The 23,118-nt window shown below is 35.6% G+C and overlaps 1 protein-coding gene across 3 annotated transcripts in view; it reads right to left on the bottom strand.

Annotated features, from left to right (window-relative positions):
- The window catches only part of RPS6KA3 (ribosomal protein S6 kinase A3), a 101,394-nt gene that overhangs the window by 33,355 nt on the left and 44,921 nt on the right, over window positions 1-23,118 (bottom strand). For all 3 annotated transcript variants that reach the window (XM_043992375.1, XM_043992376.1, XM_043992374.1), the window contains 7 exons: window positions 22,238-22,319; window positions 17,235-17,315; window positions 15,923-16,002; window positions 15,142-15,248; window positions 6,517-6,554; window positions 4,935-5,077; window positions 1,703-1,773 (listed from right to left, as the gene is read on the bottom strand). In XM_043992375.1, coding sequence (XP_043848310.1) covers window positions 1,703-1,773; window positions 4,935-5,077; window positions 6,517-6,554; window positions 15,142-15,248; window positions 15,923-16,002; window positions 17,235-17,315; window positions 22,238-22,319 — 602 coding nt within the window. The remainder of the gene's footprint in view (window positions 1-1,702; window positions 1,774-4,934; window positions 5,078-6,516; window positions 6,555-15,141; window positions 15,249-15,922; window positions 16,003-17,234; window positions 17,316-22,237; window positions 22,320-23,118) is intronic.

The raw sequence follows: 23,118 nt of genomic DNA, 5'->3' as shown, positions 1-23,118 counted from the left end.
CACTATTGTATCATTCCTGGAGTTTCTTCAAAAGCTACAAGTTAGTTAAATTAATGGCCTTAAATATTTATTTGGATTTATGAAAAGATTTTTTAAAGTAATTGTGTAAAACATTTAATTTCAATATCTAGGAAATGGACAATTAAATACAATTCTTTCATTTATTTATTCAGAATATTCATTGCAAGTTATGTTTTAAAAATGTGATTTTGCAAAAACAGAATATTTTACAGACACTTCTACTTTCAAGAAAAAAAGGTAGAATGCAAGAGTTCCCAGGTGAATTATTCCAGAATTTGTACTGTAGAGTTTGGGAATGTACTTTATATATCTTACTTGAGCAAAAAAAAAAAAAAAAAGCTGATATCTGATTGAGAAGTATTTGAACTTGAGAATAAAGTTGTGAAAAGAGTTTTTAAAAAATGGGGCCCCAGGGGACGGCTAGGTGGCGCAGTGGATAAAGCACTGGCCCTGGATTGAGGAGTACCTGAATTCAAATCTGGCCTCAGACACTTGACACTTACTAGCTGTGTGACCCTGGGCAAGTCACTTAACCCCCATTGCCCCGCAAAAAAACAAACACCCCCCCCCCCAAAATGGGGCCACAAACCAAATTTGTTTTTGGATGGGACCTATGAATTGAAGGGTATATAAATAGCTTGTTAAGGAAATTCTGCTACCACTTCAAAACAACACTCTGCATCTCAGAGAACTACTTGGGCTGAGATGTTAAATGATTTGACCAGAGTTAGATAGAGGTGGGACATGACTCCAAAGTCAGCTTTCTATATACTGTATACCATTTGCCTCTTATCAACCCTAAAGAATAAGAAAGGACAATTTTAGCTGTTATTAACAGTACTATAAAACTAAGGACCTTTTTCTTACTAAAAAACAAAACAATGAATGCAATATTCATTTCTCTCCTATTTTTTTTTTTTGTGAGGCAATTGGGGTTGTAACTTGCCCAGGGTCACACAGCTAGTAACTGTCAAGTGTCTGAGGCTGGATTTGAACTCAGGTCTTCCTGAATCCAGGGCCAGTGCTCTATCCACTGCTCCATCCAGCTGCCCCTCTCCTAATTTTCATACACCAATTAGAATTTTTCTCAATATTTCAAATTTTCTAGCCTGAGTCATTTATTAAAGTAAAAATACTTCACTGAGGGGCGGCTAGGTGGCGCAGTGGATAAAGCACCGGCCCTGGATTCAGGAGTTCCTGAGTTCAAATCCAGCCTCAGACACTTGACACTTACTAGCTGTGTGACCCTGGGCAAGTCACTTAACCCCCATTGCCCTGCAAAAAAAAAACAAACCCAAAAAACAAAAAAACCCCCAACAACTTCACTGAAGTCTTATTATGTGACATTCAATTTGACTTTGGATCCGGGAAAGTCTTGCCAGTGGAGCATAAACATGTGTAGATCTTATAAAGCAGCCAAGGAGTTCGCAGTGAACAGGCCCTTGGATTGACTGTTTTATAACAAGTGTAGCTCAAATCAGAGTTGTACCTCTCAGAGCAAGCTGGCTGCAGCGTAATATGTTTTTGGGCCACAACTCCTGAAGATTAACTAACAAATTGTAGAGGAGTTACAATTGGCATCAAAGGAGGAAGTGCCAACAGCAATGAAATCATGGATCTCTGAAGTACAAAGCATATATTTAAAGTTTATATATAGTATAGTATACATAAGAATACTTACTTGAGGATCATAGTCATAGTTTCTTTTCGATCTTTCCCTTGAAATGGTAGAGTACCAGTAAGCATCTCAAACTGCAAAAATAAAATATTTAGTTGCATCAACTAATTGGATGAATGCCAAACAGGGAACCTAAAAACACCACAATGTAAAGAACCAGGAAATTAATAATATAATTTAATTATATCTATTACTAGTACATATTTGCCAGTTATCTTAGAGAAATATTTAAACCAGAATTTCTTAGTTGAAGTTTGAAGCATTTGGCAGAAAAATTTATATATTTAGTGATTGAGGAATGGCTTGAAATACAGCTAATGTGTGAATTTGTTTTGCTTTACTATATATAGTCATAGCAAGGGTCTTGTTTTTCCCTTTTTTTTCAAAAGGGAGGTTGGAAGAAAATTGGGGGGAAAGTGCTAGAAGAATTTTAAAAAATAAAGTGCTACAGAGATATGAGTTATTCTGTAGAAGTTAAAAAAATAAAATACTACAAATGTATATATAATCATTTCTGTTAAGTACAAGTTCATAATAAATCACTTTTTATAAAAAGTGCTTTGTAAACCAATCTTATAGAAAAGAAATGGCTTATGGCAGAGGATACTACTAGAAGGAAATAAAATGAAAAAAAAAAAAACAACTTAAAAGATACTAAGAAAAACCTAACATGAAGGGAAATATCATGAAAGGAAAATTAGGAAAACAAAAAACAGTATGAGGATATAAATAATATTATTTGGTGAATGAATTAGAGCTGTAAAACAAAGTACTATGTGTGATATAAAAGAGGCCATTACTAAATGGATGTGATTCAGGGAATGCCTCATGAACACAAGTGGTGTCATGGGTAAGATGGAGAAGGACAATACTTTAGGCACAGGAGGCAGCAGCATAAGCAAAGGGTTAAAGAGACATGAGAGGGCAGGGATGGGGAGGAGAGTAGACTGGTTTGGCTGTAATGTAGTATATGGGAGGGGAATACTATTAAATAAGACTTGAAAGGTAGTGCCAGATTATGAAGAGCTTGGAATGTCAGGCAAAGGACTATGAACTTTATTTAGAAGTCAACAGAAAATCTCTCTAGACCTTTAACTGGAAAAATGACATTACCAAATCTATACATAAGAAAGATGACTGGCTAGAAACATAGGAACATAGATCTAAAGCTCGAAAACACTTTAGAGGACACTGTTCAAATCTCTACTTTTATAGATGAACCAAGAGTGGATAAGAGAGTAAATCAGTGGGAATATATGTATTCTATGGTCTAAGTACCTAAGTGTGAGGGCATTTACTCAGATCCTGGCAATGGGTAAGAGAGAAAGGGGGAAGAATGGGGTTGATCTTGTTGAGATGTAATCAAAAGGACCTGGGAATTGATTGGAGAGTTAGAGGTAAGGGAAATGTTTGAAGTTTTCAACATTCTTTTTTTTTGAGGGGTGAGGCAATTGGGGTTAAGTGACTTGCCCAGGGTCACACAGCTTGTAAGTGTCAAGTGTCTGAGGCTGGATTTTTTTAAACTCAGGTACTCCTGACTCCAGGGCTGGTGCTCTATCCACTGCGCCACCTAGCTGCCCCATAACATTCTATTTGGTAAGATTTTGAGTTCCAAATTTTTCTCCTTCACTTCCTTTCCTTCCCCCTCCCCAAGATGGCAAGCAATCTGATAGAAGTTATATATTTACAATTACATTAAATATATTTCCACATTAATCATGGAAAGGTTTGAAGTTATGAAGTTACAAATCTGGGAGTCTGGGTAAATTGTAGTACCAAAGAAATATAGCAAAGTTAAGAGGAACTTGGTTTTGAACATGTTGGGTTTAAAGGGCTAGATAACTGGTAGAGATGTTCTACAGGTAGCTGGAAATGGGAATCTGAAGCTCAAAAAGAGTTCAGTAGTGAGGTATTATAACTCCTATAGTAATTGTAACCACAGAAATAAATAAGGAAAAGAACAGAAGAGGGCCAAAACCAGACATTCATGTTAAAAGGTTGTAAAGAGAATGAGACAGGGAATATAATGATAAGGAAAGAACTAGGGAAGTATAGTTTTCATGGAATTCAGCAGGGAGGGACTATCCAGTAGAGAGTAGCAGTTATGAGTGCCAAAAGATGCAGAGATATCAAGATCCCAGTGGAATTTGAATATTAATCTTTCTTGTTATGTATATATTACTTTTCCAAAGAAATATCTGGCTATCAATTTAAAATATAAGAAAGTGAGGGGGGGGAGGGGGGGGCAGAGCCAAGATGGCAGAGGAACTGTAGCAACTCACCCAAGTTCTTCCCCCAAACTCTCCAGATACCTTTAAATAATGCCATAAGAAAATTTCTGGAGCAGCAGAACCCACAAAAGGACAAGGTGAAGTAATTTTCCAGTGAAAAACAACTTAGATGGTTGGCAGGAGGGCAGCTAGGTGGCGCAGTGGATAGAGCACCAGCCCTGGAGTCAGGAGTACCTGAGTTCAAATCCGGCCTCAGACACTTGACACTTACTAGCTGTGTGACCCTGGGAAAGTCACTTAACCCCAATTGCCTCACTAAAAAAAAAAAAAAACCAATCCAGAAGGTTGGCAGGAAAGGTCTGTTGTACTGGGGTGAGAGTGGAGCCCAGCCCAGATAGGGGGGAAGGGGGGAAAGCCAGATGACAGAAGAAGGGCGAGAATTTGGAACTCAAAGTTTTAAAAATAGATGTTAAAAATTGTTTTTAAATGAAAATGGGGATAAAGTACTAAATTTAAAAATTGGGGAAAAAATAAAATACAAGAAAATGCTCCCTTTGCTTGTCCTCAAAAGAAAATAGTAAGTTTTTTTTAATCTGGTCCTCACAAAATAATGTAAAAGTAGAGGAAAAAGCTACTAATTCATTGGCCAATTTCCATTTCCTGACAGTCTAAGTAAAAATTTGGGATTATACACATTCCTTCCCTTATTATATGCTTCTGATAGAGAGTTCTATCTGTGTAACAAGTATTGTTGAAAATATTTACATTGTATAACACAATGGTTTGTTCTTGGTTATTGGCTATGGGCACTATTTACAGAGCCTGTTATTTACTTATGACTGTCTCTTACCTTAGGTTAAAATAAGGAAAACTTTTATGGAAGGACTAACTTGTCTCAATCTAATATAAAAATAAATTTACTATTAAATCTATGAATATAGGAAATCAAAATGTAAAACAGCTTATACTACATGTTTGCTCTTATTTAATAAACAAAACCTTACCATCAAGACACCAAAAGACCACCAGTCTGCACTCTGTGTGTGACCTCGTCGATTAACTACTTCTGGAGCCATATATTCTACTGTTCCACAAAAAGAATATGCCTTCTTCTCATGATCAATAGATTCTTTACTTAGGCCAAAATCTGTTTAGAAAAATCAACTTCATTATTTTCCTAAAGAACTTGTCATTTAAAACAATTTCCAATTTATATTATCTTCTATTTAGATATATATTTTTCTATTTCAGTTATTTTCTTTAAAAAGGCAATGCCAATTAAAATGGATAGGAAATAATACTTCCCCCCCCCCCCAGCAACAAACATTTATTTTATTTTCCAGTTATATGTAAGGGTAGTTTTCAACATTCATTTTCATAAGATTTAGAGTTCCAAATTTTTCTCCTTTCCTTCCCCCTCCACAAGATCAAAACCAGGTTATATATGTACAATCTACAAGTGTTCTTTTTTTATCACTTCTTTCTATGGGGGTGCATAGTAAGCTTCCTCATTAGTTCCTTGGGATTGTCTTGGATCATTGCATTGCTGAGAGTAGTTAAGTCATTCACAACTGCTCACTGAACAATACTGCTGTCACTATGCACAATGTCCTCCCAGCTCTGCTCACTTCACTATACATTGATGTTCATTAGTCTTTCCAGGTTTTTCAGGGATCATCCTGTTTGTCATTTCCTGTAGCATAAGACCATTCCACTACAAATCATATAACACAGCTTTTTCCATCATCCCTCAATTGATGGACATTCCCTTGATTCTCAGTTCTTAGCTTCCACCAAGAGTTGCTATAAGTATTTTTGTACAATTTCCCCCCTTTTCTCTTTTTCATGATTACTATTGTTAACTGTTTCCCTTCCATCCTATTCCCTTCCCCATGATATTTATTCTATTATCCATCTTCTTTCATCCTATCACTCTTCAAAAGGGATTTGCTTCTGTCTGTCCCCTCCCCCACTCTGCCCTTCCTTCTTTTGCCCCTCTCTATCCCCTTCCCCTATTTTCCTGCAGGGTTAGAGAGATTACTCCACTCAATTGAGTGTGTACATTATTCCCTCCCAGAGCCAATTCTAATGAGATTGAGGTCTTTGAGCCAATTCTGATGAGTGTTAGGCTTATTTACTGCCCAGATTAAATAGATTATGCCACCCAGTTGGGTGTGTCTGTTAGTCCCTCTTTGAGGCAGCTCTGATGAGTTTAAGGTCTTTGAGCCTTTTCTGATGAGTATAAAATTCATTTACTGCCCTGTTCCTCTCCTATCTCTTCCCCTACTCCATAAGCCTTTTCCTGTTTCTTTCATGTAGGATTTCACCTCTGCCCTTCCCCTTCCCCCAGTGCATTCCCTTCACCCCTCAATTTAACCCTAAAGATGTCATCACCTAGCTAGGTGACACAGTGTTTGACAAAGCACCACCCCTGGACCCAGGGGGATCCCACTAAACCCCGGCCTCAGACACAAGACATTCGCCCACTATATGACCCCAGGTATGTCCCTCCAGCTCCAATTTTTTATGGTTCTCTAGGGTCTTGTATTTGAGGAAATAATACTTTAATAAAATTAAGATATTTACCTGTTAACTTGATGTGGCCTTCTTCATCAAGTAGTATGCTGCAAGAGAACACAGAAGTCTAAAAATCGTTTACCATCCTGCTTATAGAACATATTAATATATTAAACTAACTTCACAGAATGTCATACAGTAGTAAAACCTGAAATTTACAATCTTTATTTACAGAAATATGAACCATACTATTTCTTTTGTTTTTGATGCTGTTTTTTTTCTATTTTGAGGTTTTTCATCATTGCTCTGATTTTTTCTCTTATAGCATGACTAATGCAGAAATAGGATTAATGTTATTAAATGTATATATATATATATATAAAACCTATATCAGATTACCTGCTGTCTAGGGGAGGGGGGAGGGAGGGAGAAAAATCTGAAATTGTAAAGCTTGTATAAACAAAAGTTGAGAACTATCTTTACATGCAACGGAAAAAAATAAAATACTTTATTAATAAAAAAAAAAGAAATAAATGGTAATATTGGGCGGAAAACATCACTTTAAACTGTATCTGGAAGGCAATAGTCATGAAACATGACTGGGGAAGTAGAGTGGTATTGTGAAAAATAACACTGAAGTTGGAATTAGAAGACTTCAATTGGAATTTTGGCTCTACCATTTACTGGACTGGTGTAGTCAAGCAACTTCTTCACCTATAAGGTGAAAAAAACTTCTTGCACTATAGCCATTACAGTATTATTTTGTGGGAAGCCAAGGTTCTTCACAAATATATGCTATTATTATTCTAATATAATTTTTCAAAAAATAATACCAAATGCCAACAGTAAAATTATAGTATTAAACGAATGACTTAGAAACACTTAAAAATAGCTATCACTAAATACAAATGAAACTCTGGAAATGCTATTAGCAACCATCAGTCATTTACAACTAGATTCCAAAACTTTAGTTCAAAGAGTAAATCTTCACCAATCATGGGTTATTGCGTCTTCTATGACACTGGTTGCCAAATTAGCATTACTAGGGCTCTACAAAAGTGTCCTAAAGGAGCCTCAGAAAGAGACACTGTAACTTCTTAATTAAATCCATAGAAGGGTCAGAAAATGGGAAACTTTTAAAGTTAAGAGGACTTAGTGCCTTCCCTAGCAAGCCCAATCCACAGCAGCAATGGGGTAATCTGCTACCAATGAACCACTCTGTTAGGCAATTATTACCTTCCAGAGGCAGCCTACATCACCATTATCTGATTCCTGACTATACTCTTTGGAGATGGAGATAAGAGGAAAGGAAGTAAATGGTTTTGAATGTTTTGTATTGTATCACTCACTGCTGCATGTAGATTTCATCAATTTTCTAAAATGCATAGTTTTAGGTCCCCTTTAAGTTTCAAGTTTATCACACTTCATTAATATGCACTTTAGGGTCTTAGGGTAAAAAAGTTTGAAGCCAATACTCATGAAGACATGTAGAACCTCTTGATTTTATGAGGATTATAAGTAACATGTAAATTTTTTTATTTACCCAAAAAGAGTTCTACACAAATAGTACTATGCAAATATTAGCCAACTAGCAACTAACTGTGCACCAGATAATGTGCTAAGTGTTAGGAAAAAAATAGTTCTTTCTTTGAAGTAGTATATAGTCTAATGGAGAAGACAACATAGAAAGGAGGAGGGAGGTGGAGGGTCTAAACTTAAGCATTCTGTCTTAGTAGAGATTTCCTAACTCAATTCTAAATTTTCCAACCTCTCAAATCCCTTTAAAACTAAAAACATTTTTAACCCAGTGGCTCTTAGTACTAACAATTTTATGTCTTTTGAACAAAATTTATAGTAATTTGGAAGTATCCCCCCCCCCATTTAACAGTTATTTTTTGTGAGAAAAAACAACCAGGTAGAGGAAAAATGGAAAGAGAAATGACAGTGAGGCAAGAAAATCATGAAAAAAAGGTCAACAGCTTGGTAAAAGAGGTACAAAAAGTCAATGAGGAAAAGAATGCCTTTAAAAGCCGAATTGACCAAATAAAAAAGGAAGTACAAAAGCTCTCTGAAGAAAATAACTCCTTAAAAACTAGGATGGAGCAAAGGGAAGCTAATGACTTTATGAGAAATCAAGAAAAAAAATACAACTGCCTATGCAGGAATAGTTTATGTATAAGTAATATGAGGATATTTACTTGCTAGTCACAGTAGACTAGTCAATTTTCTAGGCTTAAAAAAAAAGTGAAGTACTATGTGGCAAAATACCAAACCACCACCACCACCACCACCAAAAAAACCCCCGAATAAAGCCAACCCCTAATAACTCCAAAGTTTGGTATTTGCTTTCTACCATACAATGGAAGGAAAACTAGATTTAGAGTCAGAAAACTAGGTTTGAATAATAAATGTGCCACTTACAGCAATTCTCGGAAGAAGTTAATTTCTTGGGCCTGTCTACTTGGAGCCATAATATTTCTGCCTTAATATATTCTACTGCAGCCTTATCACAGGATTGTTATTTAAGTTATATCACTATCTAGAAGTAAATAAAATACAAACTTAATAACAAAATATCAGAACTGTAAGGAGCAACAAAAGTGATTCCGATGAAGTGTGTAACCAATGGAAGTTAAAACAAAATTTATCATCTTGAGAAAAATAATCTAGAATGAGAATGAAAGCTATGGGGGCAGCTGGGTGGCGCAGTGGATAGAGCACTGGCCCTGGAGTCAGGAGTACCTGAGTTCAAATCTGGCCTCAGACACTTGATACTTACTAGCTGTGTGACCCTGGGCAAGTCACTTAACCCCAACTGCCTCACACACATACCAAAAAAAAAAAAAGAGAGAATGAAAGTTATGTTGGTATGTCTATTAAGCACCAGACTATCACTATGAAGTGTCCTTGGGAAGGATTTCAGCTATATCAATGTTCAGTTCTATCTCCTTGGAAAGAAAAGGGGGCAAGATTGTTTGACAAATTGTGAAGAAAAGAAAAAGAACTTGTATCAGTTTACATAATCTGTAGTGATGTGCAAAACACGATCCCAGGTGTTACCCTGGGTTTTCATATTCAGTCCATGAAGAGGTCTCTGTAGGCCTACTTGCTCATCAAAGATGTTTTTCAAAAGAACATATAACTTGTAGAAAACAGAAACTTTTTAGGTGAGAAATAGATCTAGAGGGTATATGAGACTTGATGCTTGCTTGTCTATATTTCAATTAGCTTCTCCCAAAGGTGAGCTAAGTCAGCTGCCCTCATTTAACAGGTCATAACTGTAAAAAGGGAGTAAAATAAAATCTTGTATTTATGTTTTTGAGAAAGGCATAAGTTTAACAGAAGCTTATGACTAAGGTAAAATAGTTGTACAGATGCTGAGGGAATCCTGAGTACTTGGCACTTACTGATGTTATAATAAAATACATTTGGTCACTTGGGGACTTAAACATTTTAAATAATCTGTTGCCATCCTGAGAGGTTTTTTATTTTAAGATGTGAAGAAAAAAATGACATTTATGTGAAATGTACCATCACAATAATTAGCCAACCAATAGCATTTATTAAGTACTTATTATGTGCTAGGCATTGTGATAGGTATTGGGGACTCAAAGATAGAAGTGAAACAAATCCTCAACCTTAATGAGTGTACCATACAGCAAGGGGAGAAAATGTGTACATATAGGCATGTACAAAACAGACACAAAACAGTTTTGGGGGGAAGGTATTGGAAGATATTACCAGGTAGGCAGGATCCAGAAAGGATTCATGTATAAAGTTCTAGTTAATCCAAGCCATGAAGTAACAACGGGATTCTACAGGGTGTAGATGAAAAGTGAGTGAATTCTAGACATGAACGACTGAAAGTGGATAAACACAAGAAATGGAGTGCTATGTATATTGTGAGAAAATAATGGAATTTTGGCAGATATTCAAAGGCTCACCTGGAGATTAATCCAAACTGATTGAATTAAATGAGTGATTGATTTTGCTGATTAGCTTACTTCAAGTTAATTAGATTGTAACCACACCTGGCTAGCCCTTAAGAAGGTATTGTTTTCAGAAGCTAAGGACTTTGAACTCAATTTGAGACCACTTTCAAGTCCAGTGAATTTGGATGATGACAACCAATCAACTTGAAGCAGTGTGTAAGGACCACCTCTGTTCCAGACCTATAAAAAGCTTCCACACTCAGTTTGAGGGGAGTTTGTGATTGAAGCAGGCTTGTGTCGGAGGACTTGAGGAAGAACCAGACCAGGCTGGAACTCTAGGCTAGATAGGCCTTTTCCTAACTCCACGTGTTCTCTTTTTTCTAATACCTGGTTTGCTTTAATAAATGCCCGATGCCCAAAGACTGATGCTAAAGCTTCTAATTTAAAGCATCCACATATTAGATTTTTTAGACATTTAGATTTTAAACATCACAATATGGAACAATAAATAAGGTCATTTTTAGAGGACCTCATTGTTTACGAAGAGGAATATGTGGAATAAGCCTGGAAAAGAAGGTGGTACAACCATAAATTATTATATGAATCTAATGGTCTCTAAATTCTTTAAAATAATTTTACCTGTGGTCTACCACTGGCGGCATAAAATGATGGTAGTGAATCAAATAAAGATTATTTTATTTACACTACTCTTAGGTATTAATTTATAGTTAGCAACATTCATTACAAGGAAATTCTAAAATAAAATATGGACATTCTTTTCACATATGACAAACACCTGATTGACATAATGAAAATGTTCTGATTTAATAATTTTAAAATTTCAGATTTCTAATTTAATAAGTGTAGGGTAATGAGGAAATTCCCTCTACCAATGAAAACTGACAACTCTTTGGCAATTTAGTCTTAGAGAGGAGGGGTCCTAAGAAATTAAATGACTTGCATCAGGGCAATGAAACCAGAATGTATAAAAGGCAAAGTAATAAAGCCAGAATGTGTCAAAGGTTGAAATATGTCCTGATTTCAAAAATCTCTACCCACTATTATATCAATGAATTTTAGTTGAATTTATATATGTCTGCACATACGTATGTGTATACACACAGCACAGATCTACATTATACATTGTATATGCACACACACACATATATCGTGTGTGCATACATGCACAAATGCACACACACACACACACACACTCACACACTCGCTTCTCTCTATTCATATGGCCACTACTATAGTATTTATCAACTTCTTCCCCGACTCCTACTGCCTTCTAACTGTTCTTCCTAAATTGTTTTCCTACTCTAATCCATCCTCCAAGGTGGTGGCTACTTTTCATCCACTGGCTATCAAGGTGATTTTTTCTAAAGTGGAAAACCGACCACATCAGCAGTGTGAGTGTGTACGTGTAATAAAAGCCATATAGAAGAAATATATAAGTTCATTATAATAGGATTCTTGGGCAGCCAAGTGGTGTGATGGATAGAGTGCTGGGTCTGGAGTCAGAAAGACTCATCTTCCTGAGTTCAAATCTGGCTTCAGACACTTCCTAGCTGAGTAACCCTAGGCAAGTCACTTAACTGCCTCAGTTCCTTATCTGTAAAATGAGAAGAAAATGGCCAACCAACCACTCCAGTATCTTTGCCAAGAAAACCCCAAATAGGTTGACAAAGTGTTACAACAACAACTGGATTCTTGAACCTTGTCAAATTTTCCTGAGTTCCATGACACAAGCCCTATGTTCTACAAGTATAGTGGTCTGCAATATGCTTCACAGAGATATAAACACCATAGATATATATATTATGTTTATTTTATTCAACAGTTTTCTCTTCCTGAATGTTTTTCTTCTATTGCAATGTAGAAGAATAAAAGTATGTCTCCTGTGATTTTATATGACCTTGTTTATTATTACCAGAAGCCAAATTTTGTCCCATCACAATTAGATAACATGGAAATAATAAAAAACAAACAAAACTAAGAGGTGTTAAAAAAATAAAGGGGGGGGCAGCTAGGTGGCACAGTGGATAAGGCACTGGTCCTGGATTCAGGAGGACCTGAGTTCAAATCTGGCCTCAGATACTTGACATAACTTAACTAGCTGTGTGACCTTGGGCAAGTCGATTAACCCCAATTGCCTTACAAAAAAAAACAAAAACAAAAAAACACTAAGAGGTGTTTTGGAAAGTAAATAGAAACAAGTGAAACTCTCCTAGAAATAATACAGAGGACAGAAAACGGGAAATTATAAAATACAATTACTTCTAAATGGATCAAATAGTACCTTCTGAAAAGGTACTACAGAAAATAAGCACTGGAAGGGAACTCATAGATCAAACCTTTCATTTTAAAGGAAATTGATTATCTAGACATATTAAATGCCTCAGGCAAAGTCAGATATCTTACTGGGGACAAAACTCAAGATTTTCTAATTCAGTGATCTTTCTATTACCAAATATTGCCTTTGCTCTAAGTTACATCTTGACCTACCATAGTCTTGTTGGTAGTTTACAGGATTACCTTTTGTTTTTATTTCTTGAGATGTAGTGAATAAAAAGTTTAGCAGGTGAGTGTCCCCTTCCACATTTCCAGTTACTTTATTTCCCTACTATTCATTGACACTGGCCTCCTTGCTGTTTTCACTTATTCTCCTAGGTGTAGTAGCATTTCTAGGTGAGTTTGACTTGTGCCTATTTACTTTTCTTTTCTTTTTTTTAGTCAGGCAATTGGGGTTAAGTGACTTGCCCAGGGTCACACAGCTGTTAAGTGTCTGAGGCTGGATTTGAACTCAGGTACTCCTGATTCCAGGGCTGGTGCTCTATCCACTGTGCCATCTAGCTGCCCCCTATTTACTTTTCAAAACACCTCTTTAAAAAGAAAAGTTTCCCTAATATCTATTTGAAAGTTTGTGTTATCTTACGTGATAATCTTATCAGCATACATGAGTTCAGTGATTTCCAGATCTAAAGATCCAGATTCTCTCTTCTGAGCTACAGTCATGATTATCCAATTTTATCTTAGAAATCAAGAATTCGAAGTCCTATAGACAACTTAGACACAGTATGTCCAAAAATACATATAAATTTTCTTTCTTTTGTTTTTTGATAAGGCAATTGGGGTCAAGTGACTTGCCCAGGGCCACACAGCTAGTAAATGTCAAGTGTCTGAGGTCACATTTGAACTCAGGTCCTCCTTAATCCAGGGCTGGTGCTCTATCCACTGTGCCACCTAGCTTCCCCAATACTCTTAATTTTTCTCCTTTAAACTCTCCTTACTTCTAAACTTTCTGTTACTATAAAGGATATAACCATCCTCCCAGATCCAAGCTCATAACCTTAGGGTCATCCTCAATTGATCATTCTCAACCATCCCATATTTCTAACTAGTTGCAGAAATGTTTTTACCTTTTCAACATTTCTCTTATATTCTCCCTTCTCTCTGTTCATATAGTCACCACCATAATTTAGGTCTTTATCATGTTCTTCCTTGACTAATGCTCCTAACTGCTTCCCACTCCAATCCATCTTCATTTAGGTACCAAGTGCAGTACATTTAGGTACAGTGCAGATCTGACCACATCATCCCCCCATCTCAATAAGGACCACTGGCTCCCTATTACTCAGAGCAGTGGTGTCAAACTCAAATAGAAATGGAGCCCACTGATTCATATATAAGAATCTCTGTGGCCTGCATATTGACTTGGTTTAAAAATATCTGTATTTTAATGTATTTTAATTTATTTTGTTGACTATTTCCCAATTACACGTCAGTCTGGTTGGGGCTGTATTCAGGAATGACTACATGCCACATGTGGTCTGTAGGCCACATGCTTGACATCTCTGATCTAGAGGATCAAATAGAAAGTCTTCTTTTTGCACTTAAAGCATGAAGACATAACCTAGCCACTTCCTGCTTATTTATTTTTTAAATTTGTTTTTCACTTCCTGCTTTTTAAGTTGTCTTAGACTTTATATTCTTCCTTATACTCTCTGATAACTTGACATTCCTATTTGCAGTTCCTTGAATATGACACTTCCTATCCTGTATCTGGGCCTTTGCACAGGCCCTGCCTCTGCCTCATGCTTGGAATGTGCTGCTCTTCCACCTCTAACCACCAGCTTCCTTTAAAGTTTTCCTTCTTGGGAGGCCTTTCCAAGTCCTTGTAGGTGCTGATGCCTCCCTTTTCAGATTATCTTTTATCTTCTCTGCATGCAACTCTTATGTACCCAGTTTCTTTTTGCTTTTCTTTGTACCCCCAGTGCTGAGCATACATGAAGCCATTTAATAAATGTTTGTTAAGTGACTTAATCTCTCTGAGCTTCAGTTTCCTCATCTGCAAAAATGAGACCCATCTACAAACTTGTGAAAACACAAGTTACACATATCAAAATTTTATATAAAGCTAAAATTGTCAGGTATTATCTTGGTGATGATTATTCTTTAAAATGTTAAGCTTATGGGGCAGCTAGGTGGCGTAGTGGATAAAGCACCGGCCCTGGATTCAGGAGGACCTGAGTTCAAATCCAGCCTCAGACACTTAACACTTACTGGCTGTGTGACCCTGGGCAAGTCACTTGACCCCTAATTGCCTCTCAAAAACAGACAAAAAAAAAGTTAAGCTTAAAACACTAAGTCTATCAATTGACTTTTTGTTCCTGTTTTAACAATTTTTTAATTGCCACATACATTACTACAGTTATAAAGCTTAAGGAGAATTGCTGAATTTAACAGAAGGAATCCTTACTTTTCTGGTTTTAGGTCTCTATAGATTATTCCAAGACTATGTAAATGATCTAAAGCAAGTGCAAGTTCAGCCAAGTAGAATTTGACATCTTCTTCTGTGAACATCACCTAAGGAGAGAAATGAAATGAAGTTTTGATTAGTGCTCATTTTTAGTTTGTTTTTTTGTGCATTAGAAATAAAACCGAAACAAGCATTTTTCATCCTGTGCCTCTGGTATTAAAAAACAATTTGCAAATATGATTACATTTCACTTTATCCAATCAATTATGTATCTATCATGTGGCCAGGGATTAACCTACACTCCTGGTTTTTGAGGAGCTTTGAAATTAATTCAATTGACCAAATATTTATATTTCTTATGTGTTTAGTGCTATGTGAGACATAGCAAAGATTTTTATATCATGTAAAATTTAACTCTAATGACTTAACTGTTATACTCTCATTCATTCAATACCCATGATTATTAAGTGCCCACTATATGGAAAGTACCTTTCTTCAATAGAAAATCATGTTTGGATTACTGAAATTGTACTATCACTTAAAGATGTCTTTTCAATGCATCTTCCCACCTACAACTGTTTTTTACTTGACATAAGTGAAAGAAGTGCCAACAGATGGAAAGGCTTTAGTCATTCACCTTGCTAAAGATAAGGTCCTTATTTTCAGGACAAAGCCAAAAGATAAGAAAATAACTCCAGGTCACTGATTCTTTAATAAGAATCTTGTGTCAGATATAGGTTACAGTATATTGGAGGAATAAAATAGGGATTTAATTACTTACTTCTTTGGATAAGCGTGTAAACAAATCTCCTCCCCTGAGAAAATCCAAAATAAGATATAGTTTCCCTTCTGTTTGAAAAGCTGAAAATATTAATTTAAATGAGACAATGTCAATAAGCACTAATCAATATAGTTTATACTTCTAGGTGTTTATCTGGATAATTTATTCAAAACTGTTTAAATAAAAAGAAATAAGAAAAAATAAAAAAATTTAAAACATGCTAATTTATAGCTTTAAAAAAACTACAATTGGGGTTAGTACAAGTCACCAATTTCCCCTCATCTTCAATATGGAAACATTAAATTCAGTATTAAACGGGAAGTGATAAGAGCATCTGTTAGTTTTTCTTCACTGCAGTTCTTGTTTTTAATTTTCTGACAGACTGACTGTGAAATATCAAATTTACAAAATACAATTTTCTTCTGTTATGGAAAGAAAGCAACTCTACTCTTGAAATGAAGAAAAACACCCATATGTTTAAAATGAGGCATGGCTAGATCTAGTCATACACCACAAGAGCCACTATTCTTTATTTATAACAAGGAGGAAGATGGTCTGGGGCTTTTGGGGACAAGGTTACTGCTGCTTCAACATTCATCTCTGGCATTCATATTTTTAAGACTATACCAAACTATAGCTGTTACTTGAATATTAACATATCTTTAGAATATTTACCTGAAACCATTAAGATGAACTTAAATCTTAGCCACCAAGGTCAGTATAAAGCAAAAACCCAAAACAAAACATAAAAACACAACAAACTTCTCTACATCAGATTATTCCTCTCATGACAAATACTACCTTGTAATTGGAGTTGGTAACAGCAAACAGTATATTAAATCTAACATAACCAAATACAGAGGGAGAAAGCAATAAATAAGAGATTAAACTCCAGGCAAAACTGTGGAAGTTATATTACAAGAATAATTTAAAACAAGTATTTCTGTAGGAAAAATGGTAGTGTAGGTTTCAGAATTTGAACTGACATATATGCCTTTTACTACCTTCTATTTTAATATCTTTTATACTTTGTGCACTAAATATACATATTGGCAAATATACTTCTACATATATTTAATTTTTAGATATTTTTAGCTGCATTCAGCAATTGTAAAATAACTTTCTATTTGTAATTCAAAGACATTTGAGAAGTATTTCATAAATAATTTCTGTTTCAGGAAGGATAAAAATTAACTACCAGTCTAAACTTAAGCAATTATAGTTGTAGTGCAGGTAAATGAAACTACTTAAATATATAGCCTATCTTTAAGTCTGATATATGATAAGCTCTCCCATTCCCTCCAAAACTTACCATAATGCAACTTAACAATAAATGGATGGTTAACTTCTACCAGGATATCACGTTCCATTTTTGTCCGAACACGATCTCGAACTATAAGACACAGCCCATGTAACGGAATCAGAATAGCTTTTCAAATCTTTAATAAATACATGGTTAATTACCATTCTAAAAAAGCCATGTTTGTGTGCACATAAATCTGTGTACATATAAACATATAATCTGTTGCTTTCTGAATTACTGGAAAGTAACAAAATACTTCCAAATATAATCAAGAAGAATTCATTGGAAGCTTCAAATATGGCTCAAAAATGCCTTTCCCCTTAATAAAAAACCCCAAACACATCAGAAATTGGCTTTAAAATGAATTGAAGCATCTCTGAGAGGGATTGGTAACAGAGTTAGGAATCAATGATAGGCTATGCTAGTTGGTCAAACCTCATAAAATGAAATTTAAGAGAGCCAAATAAGGGTCTTATATACTTGAAGAATGTAAAAGAACAGCCTTGTTCACTGAAATTTTCTTTTACTCTGTCTTATAGAGGACAAGAGGGATGAACCACTAAGTCTTGAGTCCTGATGACTAGAAAAAGTTATGCCACTGACAGAAACTTAAAAATTTTGGGAGGCAGCTAGGTGGCACAGTAGATAGAGAACCAGCCCTGGATTCAGGAGGACCTGAGTTCAAACCTGGGCAAGTCACTTAACCCTTATTGCCCCCCTGCTGCCCCCCCCAAAAAAAAGAAAAAAGAAAAATTTTGGACAATAGGAAAACTTTTGTGGTGGAAAGGAGTATATTTGAGATTATATTATTTGTTGTTCAGTTGTATCTGACTCTTTGGGACCTCATTTGGGATTTTCTTGGAAAAGATAAAAATGGTTTGCCATTTCCTTTACTAGTTCATTTTAGAAATGAGGAAATTGAGGTAAACAGGTTAAGTGACTTGGTCAGTCACACAGATAGTAAGTGTGCGGGGCTGCATTTGAACCCAGGAAGATAAGTCTTCCTGACTTCAGGTCTGTCACTCTATCCATTGTACTACCTAACTGCCTGTTCCACTTCCTCTCATTAACTCCTCTGAGTGAAGCTTCTGCCTCCCACTCTATTGGTTTTACACGTGCTAAATTATTAGTAACTCAGTTACAGAGGTGATTTGTGAACAAAAATACAGATAGAAATTAGACTGAAGAGTTAATGTCTGATCACATTCTGCAACCACTGACCTCTTGGCTAAGACAATATAGTGTGCTCTTGATAGTAATGGGCAAAGAGGGAAAGGAAACGTATGCTGTCATTAACTTGGAATTTCTGCTGATATCTGACATTAATTGTGTTTAAACAAAGGTTCTGCATCTTTTCCACTACTGTACACCCTATCTATCTTTCCTATTACTATCTTTCTGTTAGCTTTATTGTCAAAGGTTCTCCCTCTTTCATTTATTTCCATAATGTTAACAACAAATCTAGCTAATTGTTATTCTCTCAGATCTCAGCTCTACCTCTTATCCAAAGCAACCTATGGAACCTACATCTAGGCCTTTGTTACTTTATATCTAGACCAGTGCAACAGTTTCACAGCAAGACTCGTTTTTACCTCTTGAGCTATTCTACACAAAGCAATAAGAAGCTTTTTCCTTAACATTTTAATATCACTTCAGTAGTCAGGAGACAGGTCTTACCTTTGCTACTACTTAACTGTAACACTGGGAAACTTATTTAATCTCTTTGAGTCTAAATTTCCTCATTTACAGAAGGGGAAGGGGAGTTGGTTTAGGTATTTCTGTTCTTTCAGGATACAACTGCTATCTTAAATAATCTTATTTTCCACATTTCCTTATATGTAACACTGAGGAGACCTTGTTTATACACAGAGTTGAAAATTAGCAGTCTCATTCACTGAAGTCTTCCTTTATTTCTTCTGATGTAAGACTGTATAAAAATTCTTTGACCCAGTTTCTTTTGCTTATGTAAAAGTACTAGGAGCAAATATAAATCACCCTATGCTCAAGAATTTTAATTAGTATACTGGTTCAGAATAGAATAAGCGTTCCCTTTTGCTCTGGTAAACTACAAACCCTAAAATGGAATTTGTTATGCTGATCTATGCTGGCAAAGTCACCACATTCCTCTGAATACATTCTTCCTATGTAGTAGTGCATTATTAAATTTAAACCTTGACTGGAATAAAAAATAACAAACAGTTTTGAGGGCTTTATGGTATCTTCTTTGGGTCTCTATGGTTTAAAACCAGCTTCTATCAATGATTTTTAAACTTTCTAGTACTACACGCCACTTAGAAGGGCAAAAGATTATCATAGATCTTTTTATTTCCTACCAAAATTACTAAGAAAAATGGTGTAACTTGATGAAACTTCAAAGGAAAATATAATTTATGCCCGAAACAAAAGTAACCATAAAATTGTAAACATTAATACAAGAGACTAACTTATAGATCAAAAGGAACATCAGAACACATTTTGAAAATCACTATTTTAGTCAAAAACTATAGTTAAAGCACAGGAGACAGTACAGACTTACTTGGGAGTTAGAAAGAACTAAAAAGGTAGTCTATACTAGATGTTTCTACTTCCTCTCATTAACCCCTCTGAGTGAAGCTTCTGCCTTCCATTCTATTGTAACTGTTCTAAGATCAAAGCCAAATACAATGGTCATTTAAAAAGTTCTCATCTGTATGATATCTTTGCAACTTTGGGCACATTTTCGTCCTGGATACTTCTTCCTCTGTTGTTTATGAGACATCAGTCTCCTGGTTTTCCTCTTACTACTCCTCTGTCTCTGTTGCTTGAGCTCTCATTTGAGTTCCAGATCCATATTTCCAATTGTTTTCAGGACATCCTAACTTGCACTGGTAACTAAAAATCAACAAGTCCAAAAATAAGTTTCTTATGTTTTTCCTAAAACTTACTCTTCTTTCTAACATTTCTATTTCTGGTTCTGGTACCTACCACTCATCCCTCTCCTTCCTATCTGACTCTTTCTTCTCTCCTTAGCTTTCATCTAATCAGATATCAGACCCTATAAATTCCATCATCTCCACAGTATTTCTGGATTCAGGCAGCTAAGTGGCACAGTGGATAGAACATTGACCTTTGGAATCAGGAGGACTCGAGTTCAAATCTCACCTCAGACACTAGCTGCGTGACCCTGGGCAAGTCACTTAACCCCAACTGCCTCAAACATTCAGGGCCATCGCCAGTCATCCTGATATATATTTTGCCACTGGGACCCAGATGACTCTGGAGGAAAGAGTGAAGTTGATGACCTTGCCCAGGCCTCCCTCATTTACCACTGTGACTCCTCCATGCCTGCATTTATACCTTCCCTATGTAATTCTCCACTGGCTAATAAATTCCTACCCAGCCTTTATAATTCAAGTCAATGTTACCTCCTCTCATGAAGACTTCCATGATCCCTGCCTATCCCTACCCAATTCCTCAGCGGGTAACGACCCTTTCCCATTATTTTTGTGAAATAGATATGAAACATAAATTCCACTTAAGATCTGTCAGGAGTTTAAAAAAGTTAGACAGTGTTTCTCTAAATCTCTATTCCCTTTCAAGGAATACTAAATTTCCCAATTAATAAAGAAGATTCTTTTAAAATATAATTTCTCCTTTTAGGATTTTAAAACTGTTTTGAGACAAGGCAAAAATCCATGGGGTTTGAGAGGTAGAAGACACTGGTCAGAGAAGAAACCAAGGTCCTAATCATCCTGCAAATCTTCCCACTCTCCAGAAGGATACATTAGAAAGTAGTTGATATGGCACAAAAATATATACAAATTACTTTCATCTGTTCAAAAAGAAAAACCTGTAAACTTAATATCTATATTATGAGAGGTGTGTTTTGGGGCGGTGAATTTACTTTAAAATTAGCTCAATTTTGCATCTAAGAAAAATATGATATAAATTTATCATGTTACTCTCCTGAAATCAACCACCACACACTCATTTTCATGTTTCTTTGTCCCTACGTTCATTTAGCTGCCTAATTCTATTTTCCTTCCCTGTAGTACTGGTCAGTTCTCTGTCCTGCCATTCCCATAACTGTAACCTCACCCTGGATTTACCTAATACCTGGACTATTTCAACAAGTCTCTGTGCCAGCTTTTTGCCTCTAATCCATTGCATGAACTACAGCAAAAATCACCTTCCTTGTAAAGCTTTAAGCACATTATTAAGAAACACTCTTCAAGGATTATGATCAGAGTGCTTCAAAGAAAAGGAAAAGCATAATGAAGAGGAACAATTATGATATCGGGAACAATACTAAAAGTTACATGGTATTATATTAGAGATAACTATCATTAAAACAGAAAAAAGAACTGTGCTGTAACACTTGGTTCAGAACCCCAAAGATCAAGTTTAAGAATAATAGTTCTCATATAATTCTATTTTTATAGCTCAAATATAGTTCAGATACAGATGAGGAAACTGAAGCTAAGAGGTGAAAATATTTGTTCAAAGTTTTTGTTAATCTGTGTTGGGGGCCAGGTCTCCTGACTTCCACTCTTTCATTATACAGCACTACTGTCCAAATTTCCAACAGAATCATTAAATTAAAGGCTTTAGCCAGAACCTTGAGATAAGAGACTGCCCCCCACCCCTGAAGTTTTTGGAAAAGGTATAAATACTATTTTTACTGGATTATAAAAACTATACCTTACTAAAAGCCCCTGGGTAAACAAAGAAATCTAAATAATCCAAAACAAAATATAATGAGTCAAACCCATAGTAGGCTGCCAAGTCTACATCTGGGGTAAGAGCACAACTTATGAGTAGCTAGAACTTTTAGAGCCAGGCATCTGCACTCTTACTTTTCATATGCCTCCAGATCATATTGATAAATACTCATGGGAAAGCTACATCAAAAGAAAACTGTACTTAAGAAGGAAAATAAAAGCAGATTATGAAAAGCTGGTATAAAAATGTTCAAAGGTGCAAGTAGGAATCCATGCTAAATAAAATTCAGAACTTCAAAAAGCACTACTTACCTTTCAGTGTGGCCTTTTTCAATACTTTCATTGCATAAAGCTGTCTAGCATCAGATCCTGAGATTTTTTTTACTAGAAACACCTATTTGATATAAATACCCCCCCCAAAAAAGTTTAAAATAAACATTACAAAACATTGCTTTTCAATGTAACTCAAAATAAAATATACAGAAGTTTATTATAAAATGGATTTTGACAAATTATGGAAAGAATTTTTTCAAACTTAACAATTATACATGGTAAAACCCTACAGTTTGAGTCTAAAAGACAATTCTATAAAAGTTATAATAAAGGGGTTTCCATTTTACTACTTTATCTGTTGATTAGACATTCCTATACAAATGGATTACTGTGTGCAGTTTTCATTTATAATTTCTTAGTGCAGGACAATAGAATAATTCTGCTATTAAGAATCACTTTTGTATATAAGCGCCTTTCAAATATTTAATTAGGATTAAACCATCATCTTACAGTTCAAACAAATAAGATAGATATACAGCCAGTGCAGTCAGTTCTCATTTAATCTAAATGGACCATTCTGCAGACCTTCTCCTCCTTCCCCAAGCCCAGGGATTTAGTGCCTGGGGTCCCATAGGCAGAGGGCCTTCCCAGGAACTGAGTGTGTATGAATCAACAACCGACTCTTTAATACATAAAGAGCACTGGACATGGTACATACATTTATTAATATTTTGGCTGTTTCCAAAATACTGTGTGGCACTTAGTTAACAAATTACACATGGATAAAACCTACTTTACATGATTCATGGCAATAAGATATCCCAGATAATACAAATCCCTGGTGAGGATTTGTCATCACAGGGAGAACCTTCCTAATATTAGTAGAAAAGTTGTTACAGGAAGTTAATTTCATAGGAACA

This window comes from Dromiciops gliroides, chromosome 3 (assembly GCF_019393635.1).
Source record: "Dromiciops gliroides isolate mDroGli1 chromosome 3, mDroGli1.pri, whole genome shotgun sequence".
Classification (NCBI taxonomy): Eukaryota; Metazoa; Chordata; class Mammalia; order Microbiotheria; family Microbiotheriidae; genus Dromiciops; species Dromiciops gliroides.
The sequence above is the reverse complement of the archived record's forward strand: the minus strand, read 5'-3'. Positions and strand labels throughout refer to the sequence as shown.